The sequence below is a fragment of the Castanea sativa genome, chromosome 3 (genome assembly GCF_040712315.1).
Source record: "Castanea sativa cultivar Marrone di Chiusa Pesio chromosome 3, ASM4071231v1".
Taxonomy (NCBI): Eukaryota; Viridiplantae; Streptophyta; class Magnoliopsida; order Fagales; family Fagaceae; genus Castanea; species Castanea sativa.
Window position 1 is genome coordinate 14247378 of NC_134015.1, and position 17276 is coordinate 14264653.

Here is a 17276-nt window from a genome sequence, read left to right on the forward strand (position 1 = left end):
GTTTCTACTTGAATGAACACTAGAGAGAGGTTTTAAAAATGTGTTCATGGCTGTGTGTGCAGAAAGTTTAGAGGGGAAAAAAATTTAGAAGAGTTTAGGTAAAAAATCCACTCTCTCTAGCTAGGGTTTCAATTTGAAGGCATAAGGTTGTATTTATATGTTTAAACTAGTGTTTTTAAATTGATTTAAAGGGTTTTGAGTGTTCCAAAGGGTCAAGGAGCTGAGGCCTATTAAAGAGAGAGGCTTTGAGCCCTAAAAACTGATTTTCTAAAGTTTTGAAATGTAGTGTGCGTACGCATGTACATGCATGCGCACGCATGCATGCTTCATGCGTACACATGCGTCCCCAAAAACCCTAATTTTGACAGTCAGGTTGGCCTAATATCAAACGGTCATAACTCACTCAATATAAGTCCAAATTAGGCAAAATGTGTACTCAAATTGAAGCCCAAGATGTCTACTTTCCAATGAAATAAACCTTACTCAAAAATTCTTTGTGAATTAAAAGTTATGGTCAAAACAGTGAACAAATGTCATTTTTCAATATCATTTTCATAGGGATTTGAGCACTTTTGAGTTATGATTACTTTCAAACTATTAAAATAACTTCAATTACCTTTTGTAGACATGTTAAGCTCATCACTAGGACTAAAGACTAAAATTTATTAACTAGGTGCAAAATGAGGTGTCTACACTCCCCTTAAACAATATCATTGATTTTTTTATGCTATAGTCACAAACTTTTTTGCAACATTTTTGCAAATTGTTTTGGTGGAAAATTCTTATTGGTTCACATATGAGCTTACCACTTACATCATTTTTTTACTTACCAATAACCACTTATTACATCAGCAATTTATAAAAAAGTTTGTAATTCTAGCATTTTTCTCATTTTAGTGACCATAAAAAAAATTTATAAATCTAAAATCTAAAACAAAATATACAAGCCCAAAAAAAATAGCTCAACAACAAAAATTACCAATAGTAAAACTAAAAAAATAATAAAAATTAAGCTCAATCAACCAATTTTATCCAAAATAAACAACCTCGCCCTTTAAAAAGGAATTTTTTTTTAAATAACTATAAAATCAAAACTATATCATTAGTAAACGAAGGTTTGAAACAAATTTGGTTTCTAACAAATCGAGTCCAGAGAACTCGATTTTGGGCAAAGAAATCGAGTTCAATGGACTCGATTTGTTCATCTGGCAGCAGCTGACGTGGACAGGGAGTCCACGTCGACCTAAAAATCGAGTCCATTGGACTTGAATTAGGACAATAGTAAATCGAGTCCATTGAACTCGATTTCTTTGAAGCTCAATTTTAATTAATCCCTCAATTCACCTCGATGTGTACAAAATTGATCTTCATATCTATTGCCAGGTTCGCTCTCAACTGTTCTTGGTGTCTCTTGAAAAGGGGGTGTATAGCCTCCCAACGTGGTGCATTGATCATCTAGGACTGCAAACTGTAGAGATGTAGTTGTTTGTACAATATCCTCTATGCCGACTTCTGCACGCGGCTCCAAAGTGACGTACAACTCAAAATTTGCTACTTGTTCCCATTGACGCATCTTGTGAAACATGAACTTCACATGTTTGTCTTCTGTTATCGCCATATATCTGTAATTAATGCATTGATTGAGGACTTCATGTGGAGAACGGAAAGTAATATGTATGTCATGCAAAGCAGGGTTCAGTTGCAGCTCTTCCATAATTTTTATCTTCAAATCACTTAAGGTCTTTAACTTATGGCGTATCATCATATAACAAAGACTGCGGGATACCCGGACCTTGAAATGGAAATCCGTCATAAGGGTTGGCATTGCTAAGGGATCCACCGTAGTATATATTTATATAGATCATTATCAACCTATAGATCATCAAGTGCAATTGTGTTAGTGACAAATTTATAACTCTCAATCAACATCAATCACAAAACTTTGGGTATGACATGGCAACAATACTAACCTCAACCAAATTTGCATATACTCACATCCAAATCATTCTAGAGGCATGACTTTCAAAACCCATTCAAATAAGATATGATGAACAAAAATATTATAGCAACTAGTTACCCATTGAAATCTTTGTTACAAATCTGAAATAACTATATCTTGAAATAATTTATACTAAAAAGACTGTAATGGGTGTCTTAGGTATCAAACTCATAATCCATTTCATACCAATGACAAAAACCTAAAAGTACTAAATATTCCTAACAATTGATCACAATATCTAGTACTAAATATTCCCAATATTAATTTTGAATAAAAACCTAGCATAATCACAATATTTGGTACTAAATATTTCCCCAATACTAAATATTCCCAATAATTAATCACAATATTAATTTTTTTTTAAAACCTACAAAATAATTTAATCACAATATTTACACTAACAAAAAATAAGCAAATATTCCCAATATGTTGTAATAACATAATTAATCACAATATTTGGTACTAAAAATTCCCAATTTACAATCACAATATTAATTTCCTAAAAAAAACTTAGCAAATAATTTAATCACAATATTTACACTAACCAAAAAAAAATTCCAAATATGTTGTAATAACATTAATCACAATATTTAGTACTAAGTATTTCCAATAATTAATCATAATAATAATTAAAAAAAACTAACAAATAATCACAATATACTAACAAACTACCCACAAACAAACAAACTAATCACAATATTTACACTAACAAACAAAAAAACAAAAATTTTCCTAATATGTTCTAATTGTTTCTTAAAAAAAAAAACCTAGCAAATAACCACTATATTTAACTAACAAAAAATATTATCAATATTGTAAAAAACATTACCTGAGAGTTGATGAAAGTTGATGAAAGTTGAGTGTGATTGTTGTGTGAGTGATGAAGTAAGTTGTGTGAGTGATGAGGGTTGTGTGAGTGGTGCTGCTGTGAGAGCAGAAGAGAAATGAGAGCATAAGTGAGCCGGGTAAGGGGGAAAAATGTCCCAGTTGAGACCCACATGACACGTGGATGGGTTGGGGACTATTCACAGAAATCAAGTTCAGGAGACTCGATTTTTAGAAGCAAATAAATCGAGCCTCCTTGACTCGAGTTACATCCACGTGCCCAAAAACCATAGTGCCCAAAAATCGAGTCCAGTAGACTTGATTTACCTTAAGTGATCACGTGACCAAAAACCGTGTCCACTGGACTCGATTTACTAAAGTGATCACGTGCGCCCCCGTGAGTGTGAAACATGGAAATCGAGTTCATTGAACTCGATTTTCTTGACCAAAAATCGAATTCTTTGAACTCGATTTTTGTGCTTACGTGGCCTCCCTGTCCAAATTTCTCAAAGGCCGCGATGGAGAAATATGAACCGAAAATCGAGTCCAATAGACTCGAATTGTTAGAAACCAAATATGTTTCAAACCTTTGCTTACTAATGATATAGTTTGAGTTTTGTAGTTAGTTCTGTAAAAACGCCTTTAAAAAGTTCTAAACAAAAATAATTTTATTCTTACCCACAAAAAAAAAAAAAAATCAACAGCTAAGTAGTAGCAGAATCAGAAGTTGAAACCATCGCACATAAACAACAATAAAGCCGCCCCCCTAACTCAAAGTTCTGACTCCATCTCTCGGTCTACTCATTTAAATCATAGAGAGGTCTACCATGAATGTGAGAGGAGGAGCACCATATCTCCGTACTCTGAAAGTACCTAAGAATTTTCTATGAATACAGATAAATATTAAACGTGATCTCCTTCGTTTACTTGTTACTTTGAGTGAAATTATAACCAAAAGGAAAATATTCTAAATATAATTAATAAAATGTTGGTTCTTACTTCTTACTATAATTAGTAATGTATAGAACGATGTAAAGAAGCTACAACACTGTATTCATTTATCGAGCATATAGTAAAGCTGATGCCACAGAAAATGGCACCACTTGTTGGTGCAAACACAATAATAATGGAAACAACACAAAGAGAAATTAAATAATACACTGAATATTATTGAATTGAAGAGATGAACACAATGCTATTTGGACTGAGGCGCGGCACTCGCTCTATTTAAGGAGATTCAAGCCCTTAGTTGGCTAATCTTTGTAACTGGTGCAGACCTTCTTTGACTTATCTCCCCCTGAATACAACAGCCCAACAAATGTTGTATGGCTAAAACAGATTCTGCACAAAGTGTTTAAGCCCAAAACTCCACCAGAAGAACACATTTCTTTGACCCGAAATCTCTCAAGTATTAAGGAATATTATTGAATTCACTCTCTCACACAATACTTTTTGCTTTTAACTATTTTTCTTTATTCACTCTTGATATGAAATTAGTCCATAGCAAAGCCATATATATAGTCTTTCAATCCTTCACATAACCTACATGTTATTTATTAATTTAGAAAACTTCTTTTAATTTATTTAATCTAACTTACATACAAGTAACTCTTTCTTTAACAAATTTTATTATAACTCATCTCTATATTCATCTTCAGTTATTTTGAGTTTCAACATATTTAATTTAAAATGTACTAACACAACTTATGCCACAGCTCACCACATGTTATTTATTAATTTAGAAAACTTCTTTTAATTTATTTAATCTAACTTACATACAAGTAACTCTTTCTTTAACAAATTTTATTATAACTCATCTCTTTATTCATCTTTAGTTATTTTAAGTTTCAACATATTTAATTTAAAATGTACTAACACAACTTATGCCACAACTCACCTACGTGGTGAACTGTGACATAAATTGTGTAATTTTATGTGGTACCAACATTACTCTCTAGCATAATCTTGCAGCTTGTTGGAAAGTTACAAGAGTTACGATGACTTGGTTGTTTCTCTGAAATCAAATGATTTTAATCAAACCTTGATGGGGCATTTTTGGCTACGTGCATGTGAGATATGGCTCTGGTAAGAATTTTGATCACCTTGCTACACCTTTTTTCGTGCACTTGGTCCAATGTAGTAAATCATACGGGATGAGATCTGGCAAATTGCTCCTATAGAAGAAAACCAACATTGAATTAATATTATTTTATAATTATTATCCATAATTAATAGCTTATTATCTCACATCTCGGGGAAGAAATTGTTAAATTAAGTGGTCAAATAGTTCTCAGTACTGTACAATTATTGAAAAAATAATTTCATAAATACCTTCATAATATTTGCAATTTTCACTATTTTATTTATTTATTATGTTATGATATTGTTCCATCAGTTCTTTTTACGTTATAAGGCGTGCTTTTAGTGTCAATATAATTTTGGTCATTGGTCCCTTCAAATATACATATTTGGTCATTGACCTGATCACCAACCCTCGCTCACTTGAAAGGCTCGTCATACCAGCTCCAACCCTTCACTCACTTGAAAGACTTTTCTGTGGTTAATTATTAGCTCCAACACTAAATTCCACATACTCCAAAGCTTTTAGCTTTGTCACTGCACCTCCCAATTTATCCCAAAGGAAACGTTTAGGGTTAGATCTTTGTAACGCAGCAACAAAAAGTAAAAGAAAAACAAAGGCCAAATATATTACTTTCGTTGCATGCATGTACAGCCCAGAATGGTTCAAAGTTGTGTCAAAAACATGGTTGATACGGTACTAGTACCGGCCATATCGGCTGATATGTACCTTACCAGTACGTATATTGGTATTAAAACACCATCGTTTTGAACCTTTTTTAATTATTCATGGTAACTTATTTGCATTAACTTATTAGTATTTGTTTTCTTAGTATGCAATGAACGATTAAGGTTTTTATTTTTTATATTGATTATTTTTTCTTTTAATTGATGCTAAAGTCTAAAACCATGAATAATTTGTTCTGAATTGAGGTAATGTTTTGTGGTAAACCCAAAAACGGTACATCGGTATTGACCGGTACTGAATATCGTTCCACTAGTTAATCCGGTACAGCCTTTGGTATGAGATTCACTCTCTTAGTCAAAAAGCAATTAAAGACAAATTATTTACTTTCTTTGAAGCAACTTTGTTGATCGTGACTCAATTCTATTGTCTTAGGGCGTGCGGCCAACGACATTGGCAGGCATCAAAAAGCTTGTTACAAAAAGTCTTAGCAACATGGTTGGAAGGGTAGTAGACCAAATTGATTAGCCGGAGAAAACCAATCATTAAAAGTGGAAAACAAATCATCTGTACTAATTTTTGTGTTCTACTTTGTAAGTTTTACATATGCACACACATGATACATAGCATATACAGTAAATTATATTTCACTGTTACACACAATTCTAAACATAATGGTTTCAACTTTTTATGGTATTCGTCATAGCTAATACAAGTCAATGATTAAGTAAATTTTTATAATTAAATGCAGCTGATTTTTTCTTTGGGAATGTTATATCTATGACAGACTGTTCAAACTTCAAAGATCAGATTGAGTATTTTAGTGATCGATTATTGCCACATAAGAAATGTATGAAAAATATTAGGTGGGTGATACCAGAGATAGTTATTGTACTTACATCCCTGAAACCCAACATTAAAATTATAGTTGAATTTACATGTACTAAGACAATGTTTGTCCACACACACACACACACACACACACACACACACACACACACAAAAAAAACAAAAACAAAAACAACAACAACAACAATGTTTGATGCTATAAGTTACAAATGGATTGCATTCGAAAATTTAAATATATGTGCCAGTGCATATTCTAAAGAGAGCGATGAACTGGCGTTATTACAAATCATCTAAAACATACATTCAACCTCTTTTTTTTTTTTTTAATAAATAATAAAACATACAATCAACGAAAAAATGTAAGTGTAGTCATTGAACATATTAGAGATATATTAGCCCAATAATTTTGGCTTAAGTTTAACCATGCTTGGTGTACAAGTTAAAAATACTACTTGTACTACAATTAAGCCAATTAATTAATTGTGGTTAGTCTAGGGTTCATTGTAAAATAGAAATTGTACTTCACTCATATAGTAAAAACGTAGTCCTTAAGAGTTTCTTACATGGACGTAGGCTATCAAACTGAACCACATAATTCGTGTGTTCTTTTATTACTTATTTTCATACTTCTGCTTTCGCATCTATCTTAGCATCTTTAACAGAACATGTCAACTAATAATTTGTTATTGCAAAATAATTAATCAGTATAGAAAATTTAATTCTTGATACTATGCAAGTGTTCATAAGATTAATAACCAATAAACTTTTTTATAAAGTGGTTGTACTTGTGCTTACTATTTGTGTTTATATTGTGATTACAAGACAAGCATTTTTAGTCATAAAAATTAGATTTTGGAACAAAAAGGAAGATAATCATATGAATAATATAAAGAACAGTCTAGCATAGTCTCAGGGCCAGTCCAAGGCCTAAGCCTAAGGCCTCACAACAACAACAAAAATTCTCTAATAAAAAAAGGCCCCATCACCGTCGTAAAAGACCCAAAAATTTTAAAAATATAAAATTTTTAAATGATTGAACACTTTAAAAAAAAAAAAAATGATTGATGTTAAAGATACCACAAATTTTACTATAAGCTTACAAACTGGCATGTTACCAATTAGTTAAAGAAGAAATTCAAACACTCATTAATTAGGTTGTTGAAGTTCATCAATCACAGTCATTATCATATTATATTGTGAACATTTTGTAGTATCTTCAGTATTTCTCTTTTTCTTATCTAACAAGGCTTCCAAAATAAGAGACTAATAGAAATTTAACCCAATTGAAATCCTAAAATGTTTCAAAAAAAATGTTGCAAATATGTTAGATCATCGATGATAACTAATCTCTCATAATAGTTTGAGAATTTAATTTTTGTAAACTAATCACCTATAAAGTCACACGATAGATAATATCTATTTATCTCTTCCACTTAAAAAGAAGATATAAAATTAAAATTTAGATTACAGCTTTAATTAACTATGCAAAGTCATGTATCTAAGTTAAAAGTAAGCTTCTTTTAAAAAAAAAAATTATTTTTAGTTCTTTTTATTCAAATTTATGCTTCAACTATAATATTTAATCATCTATATGAAATACCCCACATAAATTTTTCACTTTAGGCCTACTCAAATTATGTTAAGCCCATCAGGCATAGTCTAGCAGCGTGTTGAAAACTAATGATGACTTGGTTGTTTCTGCTAAATCAAATGATTTTTACCGAACCTCGTGGGCAGTTTTGAGCCATTCGGCTACATGTGCTATATGGCTTTGGTAAGAATTCTGTTCAACTTGTTACCGTTTTTTAGTGGACTTGATCATACGTAGTAATCAAGGCTGAAGCTGGATGTGAGTGAAGGCAATATCTAAACCTTAAGTGAATCTAAAAATTTGTTGCACCTGTAGAAGAAAACCAGTATTGAAATCATATTATTTTGTAAACTTTATCAACATAGCAAGTCTGTTTTAGTCTCGGAAATTGAGTGGGAGATAATTTTTAGAAATGGAAAAATTACCAAAAGCTATTTTTAGCATCAAGAGTACTAATCACTGACCTCATTGTAGTAGCAATCTTTTAAACCGCATTTTCAGGCAATGGCATGACGGTCTTATATATGATAATATAATTTGTACACACTATATGGGTCCAATACTCCAAGTAGCTCAACTCGTACAATTTTTTTTTTCTTTTATCTTAAATAAAATATTTTACATTCAAAATTCTCATACATGAAAAACTAATTTGTCTTTAGCTTGATAACAAAGAATAATTATCATATATGGACCTGTTGTCGTAGGATCACATGTTCCTTCATGTTGAATTTTCTACAAACGTTTATAGAGAATGGTCTTCCTGGTGCCATACTAAAGAAGCTATATCTGTCTATATCTTCAATCTTCATTGATATGCAGCGTCTAGGAAACTTATGATGACTTGGTCATTTTTATCAAAATTTGTTTTTTATCAATCCTCCGTCAAGGATTGTCTCATCAACTTTTTGCAGTGAAATGCACGCAGGCTGATATTTTCAAATTCAAGTTCTGTACAATTAGGCGGAAAAAGCCATAGTCCAATTACCAATGATGATTTCTGTCTGCATAATGGTAGAGAAAGAAAGTGACTTCTCTCACCAGACCAATGTTCCAGCAAACATTATAAGAACACAATCCAGGTGGGCTCAAAACATCAAACCATTAAAACTGGTGGTTGCTGCATACTTCATTTGCTGCATTCTACAATTAATACATACATTGAAAAACAATGAGGCATTTTCATTTCTCCTTAATGCTTCTCATCCTCTTTTTTCAAATTTTCACTTGCTATAGTGCGAGAAAGGTAGGGGGTATTGACTCTGGCACTGAAACAGAAGTACTCCTATCTTTCAAATCCTTGGTGTCTGATCCCCAAAATGCTCTGTCCGGGTGGAATATAAGTTATTCTCACTGTACTTCGTTTGGGGTCAACTGCACCAGCAGTACAACAAAAGTCCAATCACTGCACCTTAGCAGTCTGGGACTCTTTGGTAATATTCCCCCTCAGCTCTCCAACCTTACTTCCCTCAAAACTCTAGACCTTTCAAACAACTCCTTGTTTGGTCAAATTCCTTCTGAGCTTGGCCATCTTACTAGCCTTCAGCATATAATTCTCATGGGGAACATAATTAATGGCACGATTCCTATCAGTCTATATCATTGTCGTAGGCTTGAAAGTATAATGTTTCAGAACAACAAACTTACTGGTCATCTTCCTCGTGAACTAGGCTGACTTCATAGACTGAAATTTCCTGACGTGTCCATGAACAATCTTACTGGTGTAATTCCCTCTACTTTTGGCAATCTCTCCACTCTCACCATTCTCAACAAAGCAAGAATTCAGATATCTGGTAAAATTCCAATTGAGTTGGGCTGTCTCATTAATCTGGTCACTCTTCAACTCTCGGAGAATCAATTAAGTGGTGAGATTCCCTTTTCAATTTTCAACATTTCCTCCCTGAAGTTCATATCTCTCACACTAAACAGGCAAGTTGGAAAGCTTCCCTCCAATATAGGCCTTACCCTTCCCAAAAATAAGGGAACTCTGCTTGGCAAGCAATCATCTGGAAGGACCAATACCAAGTTCTTTATCCAATGCTTCATATATTGAACACCTTGATCTTTCTTCATATAATTTCACTGGGCATATTCCTTTACTTGGTAACTTGAAACATCTTGTCCAGTTACTCCTTGGTGCAAACCGTTTATCTTCTACAACAAAACTGAATTTCCAAATATTTGATTCCCTTACAAACAGTACCCTGCTAAGGAAAATCCTTCTGAATTCTAACCAATTAGCTGGCGAACTTCCCGCTTCTGTCACAAATCTCTGGGTCAATCTCCAACATTTTTGTGTTCATGATAATTTCTTGACTGGTAGCTTCCCTCAAAGATTGGAAATGTACAAAAACCTTGTGTCCTTATCAATTGAGAAAACTTTTTTTCAAAGGCAAAATTCCAAACTCCATTGGAAAATTTCAGAAACTAGAAAGACTTATGGTTATTGACAACTTGTTCTCTGGAGAAATTCCGGATATCTTTAGCAATCTTACGTGGCTATATGAGCTAGACATGGCAAACAACCGGTTATCTGGTAGAATTCCCATGAATGAAGCAACATGCCAGCGATTAGAGATGCTTGTTCTAGCATGGACAGCCCTCAATGGCAGCATTCCAAAACAAATATTTGAGCTTCCCCAGCTAAAATTGTTGCTGTTGGCAAATAACAGTTTAAGTGGTTTTCTGCCCAATGAATTTGGCCATTTGAGACAGCTTGAAATCATGAAATTTCTGGAAACCAGATATCTGGAAATATTCCTGCAATAACCAAGAGATACTCAATTTTGCAACGTCTTAACATTGCAAGAAACAGGATAACTGGCTCAATACCAAAGTCACTGGAAAATCTAGCAGCACTGGAGAGCTTGGATCTTTCTTCCAACAATCTCTCTGGCCTAATCCCAACAGAATTGGAGAACCTTAATGCTTTGCAGATGTTAAATTTGTCTTTCAATAGCTTGGAAGGAGAAGTACTGAAAAATGGTGTCATTGCCAACATCAGCTGGGATTCTCTCCAGGGAAACAATCAGCTCTGCGTATTTGACCATGAGACTGCAGAAGAGCTTAGAGTCACTACTTGTGTGACAAAAACAAAATCGAATTCAGATTTAGTGCTCAAAGTCATTATTCAAACCTCTTCTTTCATTGTGCTTGTGTGTGCATTGTGTTTAGTATGTGCATTGATCACCAAACAGAAGAGAAAGACAATAAACAATGAAAGTTCATCATCTGAACTGAAGGGTTTACCGCCAAGGCTATCTTACTCTGAAATCCAGCTTGCAACAAACGGGTTTGTCACAACAAATTTGATAAGGAGGGGAGCTTTTGGGTCTGTTTATAGAGCTATTTTCAGTACTGGTGAAAGTGGAATCCACACCACAGTTGCAGTGAAGGTTCTTGACTTGACACAAAGCAAAGCTTCCAAGAGTTTTGATGCAGAATGTGAAGCTCTCAGAAACATCCAGCATCAGAACCTTGTTAAGGTCTTCACTTCTTGCTCCAGCATTGATCACACAGGAGCTGAATTCAAGGCTTTAGCTATGGAATTCATGTCTATTGGTAACCTGGATAAGTGATTGTACCCAGAGGACGTTGAGTGTGGATCAACTCTGACCTTGACCCAGAGACTAAATATTGCCATTGATGTAGCTTCTGCATTAGATCACCTACATCATGATTTTGACCCACCTGTAGTCCATTGCGACTTGAAACCTGGAAATGTGCTTTTAGATGAAGACATGACTGCTCATGTAGGAGATTTTGGGTTAGCAAGGTTTCTCTCCCATGATTCATCACAGAATGGGAGTAGCACAATTGGACTAAAAGGCTCAATTGGTTATATTGCTCCAGATATGTTGTGGATCTTACTTTATGAAACTTAAAAAGATTTAGTGATGACATTCACAGTTCAAATTCTACTCTACCTCACTTGCTACATTCGACCCCAAAGAACATATTAGTTTAAAAAATTTAAAAATTAACACCCTATGTTTCTACATTTTTTCCTCAAGCTTTTATCATATCTGGTTGGAAATACTTGATCCTAATATCCTGAAATACTGTTATCGAGTATGGCTTGGGTGGAAAGGCTTCAACCAGTCGGGATGTCTATAGTTTTGGGATACTGCTGCTTGAGATAATCATTGCCAAGAAGCCCACAGATGGGATTTTCCAGGAAGTTTTAAGCATAAACAAGTTCATCACCGAAGTGCATGAGAGTAAAATCTTGGATATTGCTGATCCAAGGCTTTTCAAGGATAATGAATCTTTTTCGCATTGCAGCAGTACTAATTATTCTTCTGGTGAAAATAGCAGCAGCAAGAACAAAAACAACATTGCTTTCAGAGGTGAAGAGCGTGTGGCTTCTATGGTGATAGTTGGACTGTGCTGCTGATTCATCGAAAGAACGTTTTACTATGGAGAAGCCTTACCGAAGTTGCAAGAGATTAAAAGATGTTCTAGAGGATGAAGCATTGAACTATCTATTTTGTGTATTTACATTTGTTTCCCAAGCTGTTTGAAGCTATAAGTTCTTATGATTAGAACTGCAAATTGATATGAGGATCTCTTTAAATGCCAGTTAATTTGATCATATGTCAAATTTTATCAATTCTATTTTCTTTATCAAACCCCCATATTAAGAAAATTTGAAAAAACTTTATGCGAATATATGCTAAAACGCGTGAATGCAAGAAGATAATTGCTTAGGCCATGTCATAAGAGCATCATATTCTTCATTCATAGGTGCAAAACAGTGTGGGAATTGGGCTGCAATTTTATATGAGGGAGGTTATGTGGTATAGTAATCAAGTTACCGTAGGATGTTTGTTTGTGCCAGATAAGGATGTAGTATGAGAAGGTTCTGGTTGGGAAATATCTGGTGTAGAAGTGGCTGGTGGAGAAGGATAGGCATGCCGGGAACTAGTTTCTGCAGAAACTAGTGGAACTGAAGGTAAAGGTGAAGGTTTCAGTACAGGTAGAGTAGAAGAGGATTGTGCAGTGGAATTAGATTTGAGTAAAGGGGTGAAGAATTGATTGAGAACAAGAGTGCAATAAAAAGGAAAGCCAAAGAGTAGGTGAGGGAGAATTTGAGTGAGGAGCACTAGATTGTGAGGATGAAACTTGTGTTAATGCAGAAAAAACATGTTGATTAAACAAAACATGCCTGGTAACATAAATTCTGTGAGAGTGAGGTTCAAGAAATCTGTAACCTTTTGAGTAGGGAGGGTAACCTAAAAATACACAAGGAGAAGTGTGAGGTTGAAATTTGTGGGTATTACAAGGCTTAAGAAGAGGAAAACTTTCAAGTGTAATAAATCTGGTTTGGCCTTAACGAGGAGCTCCCAAGGTGAAAGATTATGGAGTAAAGGAGTGGGTAGTCTGTTTATGAGATGCTTAACAGTAGAAATAGCATATGACCAATAAGTGGTAGGTAATTTTGAGTGAGAAAGCATGGTCAAAGCACACACAACAAGATGCCTATGTTTCCTTTCAGCCACTCCATTTTGTTGGGGTGTGTGAGGGCAAGATAATTGGTAAGTAATACAATGATTAGAGAAAAAATCATTAAAGGCTTTAGAAGTGAATTCACCCCCAGAATTCAGATCTAAGAATTTTGATTATGTGATCAAGAAGATTTTCAATGGTGCCTGTAATTTTTTTTTTTGATAAGTAAGAATGTTATATATACGAAAGGCTACTCTATGCATGAAAAACATAGAGCAAACCCAGAAAATACAAGAAGAAAAAGACTGAAAAAACAAAAAAGAAAACCAAATAACAGAATAATTACAAGAGAGAAAGAGAGCTAAGAAAAGAGGGGTGAGAATCACTAGTCGTGAGTCCCTAAGCCCGAGACCAATCAAAAAGACTCCCACTAAAAGAGGCAATCATTTGAACACCGGAACTATCCAAATCCTCAAAAGTCCTCCGATTCCATTCCTTCCAAATACACCATAGGATGCATAATGGAACTAAGTTCCAAATTTGAGACGAATACTTCCCCAACCAATTCCACCAGCCAAAAAGAAAAACTAGGATCGATCTAGGCATAACCCAAGACAAACCAAAAGTTTTTAAGACAAAACTCCACAACTGATAAGTCATCTCACAATGAAGAAGTAAGTGATCTACCGTCTCTCCACAATGCCGGCACATAATGCACCAGTCTACAAAATTCAATCCCCTTAATCTCCTCAAGTTATCACCTGTAAGAATCTTATTCCAAGCCACACACCAAACAAAAAAAGAGACTCACCTAGGGCCCTTAACTTTCCATATTTCTTTCCAAGGAAAGACAATTGAGGAAGAATCCCGCAATTTGTTATAATACGACTGGATGTCAAACTCCCCATTAGGCTTCAACTTCCATCTCATCCGGTCTCTAACATCCATTGGAGGAGTATTAGCTCCCAAAATACGAAGAAAATGCAGCCCTTCATCCATCTCCCAATCATTAAATTCTCGAATAAAACGAACATCCAAAATTCTTCTATCATCCATTCCCTGCCTTGACAAAGAAGCTTCTACAAATGCCTCCTTATCAATGGCAATACCATACAACCTTGGGAAAGCCACTTGAAGAGAATGATCCCCATACCACCCATCCTGCCAAAATCTCACTCTATTCCCCAACCCTACGACAAACTGACAATTCTTGCTAAAAACCTCCCATCCCATGCGAATACCTCTCCACAAACCACACCCATGAACTCCCTTACCTAGCTTTGAGGTCCATCCCCCCCATTCTTCCCCATATTTTGACACTACCACCCTCCTCCATAACCGACCCTCTTCCTTCCCAAACCGCCACAGCCATTTCCCCAATAAGGCCTTATTGAAAGTAGTAATTTTCCTTATCTTCAAACCACCGTTAGCTATAGGGGCACAAACTTTATCCCATCCTACTAGATGAATCTTGCTATCACCCCATAGAAAGTTTCTTTGCAACTTTTCAATCCTACTAGCCACATAAGTAGGAATGGTGAAAAGAGATAGAAAATAGGTAGGAAGACTAGATAACGTACTCTTGAGTAACATCAATCGACCCCCTTAGACAAATACAACCTCTTCCACCCAGCTAATTTCCGCTCAATTTTTTCCAAAATAGGATTCCAAATTGAAGAGAGATTATACGAAGCCCCCAACGGCATGCCAAGATAAAGACATAGGCAAAGTTCCAACTCTACAATCCAAAATTTCCGCCAGGGCATGCACATCATCAACCTCCCCTATAGGAACCATTTCACTCTTATGCACATTGACCTTCAAACCTGTTACCGCCTGAAAACTAAGTAACAACAACCGAATATGAAGAATTTGCTCCACCTCTGCATCACAAAAAAGGATAGTATCGTCTGCAAACAATAGATGTGAAACACATTATCCACCGCCTCTCCTCCTACCCTCAACCTTAAAATCGCGAGTCAAGCCAGCTCCCTCCACTCTTCTCAACATCCTACTAAATACCTCCATTAATATCAGAAACAACATAGGAGAAAGCGGATCCCCTTGTCTTAAACCCCTAGAACTACCAAAAAAATCAGCTGGAGACCCGTTAATCAAAATAGAGAACTGAACTGTGGAAATACAAGTACGGATCTACTTACACCACCTCACACCAAAGCCCATTCTATTCAACAAATACAGCAAAGCCTCCCAATTCACATGATCGTAAGCTTTCTCAATGTCAAATTTACAAATAACTCCAGGAACCCTACTCTTCCCTCTGCCATTCACGCACTCATTCGCAATAAGAACCGAGTCAAGGATTTGTCTCCCACCCACAAAGCTATTCTGAGTCTCAGAGATCAACTGATCTAAAACCACTCTCAAACGATTTGCCAAAATCTTAGCCAAGATCTTATCATACTTCCCACCAAACTAATAGGTCGAAAATCTCTAATATTAGAGGCATCATTCTTTTTAGGAATCAAGACAATGAAGGTAGCATTGAGAGATTTTTCAAACTTACAATGTTGAAAAACTCTTCAAAAACCGCTAACACGTCTTTCTCCACCACTCTCCAACAATGATGATAGAACGCCATAGTAAACCCATCCGGACCTGGAGCTTTGCCCCCCTCCAAATCACGAACGACTTGAAGTATCTCCTCTCTCTCAAACTTCCTTTCAAGCCAAACCCTCTACATATCCCTAATATAGTCAAACATCAAACCCTCCACAAAAGGCCTCCACCCCTCAGGCTCCTTGTACAATTTTTTATAAAACTGGATTACCTGATTAGTTACCTCAGATTCCTCCTCAAAAACCACCCCATCCACCTCCAAGGTCCTCAGATGATTATACCGTGTATGAGAGTTAGCCATTCTATGAAAGAACTTGGTGTTATTATCTCCTTCCTTGATGTATAACATCCTAGATTTTTGTCTCCAGAAAATTTCCTCCAAGGAAAGAAGATGCTCCACCTGAGACCTCAAAACTGCCCTATGACTTATCTCCCCATCAGTTAGACCAACATCCCTTTCCTTAGCGTCTAACATTTTCAACTCCTCCAGTAATTGTTTCTTTTGACGCTCTATATTACCAAACTCTCGACGATTCCATTGTACAATGTCCTCTTTCAGAGCCTTTAATTTTTTTGCAAACATGAAACTAGGTGTACCTACAAAGGAATGCCTATTCCACCAAGATTGAACCCTATCCACAAACCCCTCCGTCTTCAACCACATATTTTCAAATCTGAACGGACTTTTTCCCCTTGTCATTCCCCCTGCCTCTAAGAGAATAGGACTGTGATTTGAAATAGGACGGGTAGAATCCTTTGAATAACATCTGGGAAATGATCCTCCTAGTCTGGGGTGACCAAAGCTCTATCAATCCTAGACATCGGTGGTTGATCAGTACCACTTGACCATGTATACCTACCTCCTTCCAAAGGCAAATCAATCAAGTTAAGATCCTCAATAAATTTAGAGAATTTTTCCATAGCCAAGGTCAAACTTGTCGCACCCCTACGCTCACTAGGAAAGCGAACAATATTAAAATCCCCCAAGCAGCACCATGGTACCCTCCAATATTGTTGAATACCCACCAACTCATCCCACATGTAACGCTCTTGTTATTCTTATTTGGGCCATAAACCCCTGAACATGCCCATATAAAACTGTCCCCCACCCCTTGCCACTTTATTGAAACTGAGAATGTACCAACCATAACTTCCATCTTATCCAAGACCCTTTTATCCCACATAATCAAAATACCACCAGCATTCCGGTCAGCCTCCAA

The 17276-nt window shown here is 35.5% G+C and overlaps 1 protein-coding gene and 1 pseudogene across 1 annotated transcript; one reads left to right on the forward strand and one right to left on the reverse strand.

Annotated features, from left to right (window-relative positions):
• Positions 1-8823: 8823 nt before the first annotated feature.
• LOC142629997 (uncharacterized) lies at positions 8824-12499 on the forward strand (annotated as a pseudogene).
• A 1784-nt stretch (positions 12500-14283) lies between these two features.
• On the reverse strand, positions 14284-16720 carry LOC142628552 (uncharacterized). Its single transcript, XM_075802626.1, has 4 exons — positions 16268-16720; positions 16004-16174; positions 15677-15912; positions 14284-14989 (listed from the first exon to the last, which is right to left on the reverse strand). Exons 1-4 carry the CDS (start codon positions 16718-16720, stop codon positions 14284-14286), a joined length of 1566 nt encoding a protein of 521 aa, XP_075658741.1.
• Positions 16721-17276: the final 556 nt, after the last annotated feature.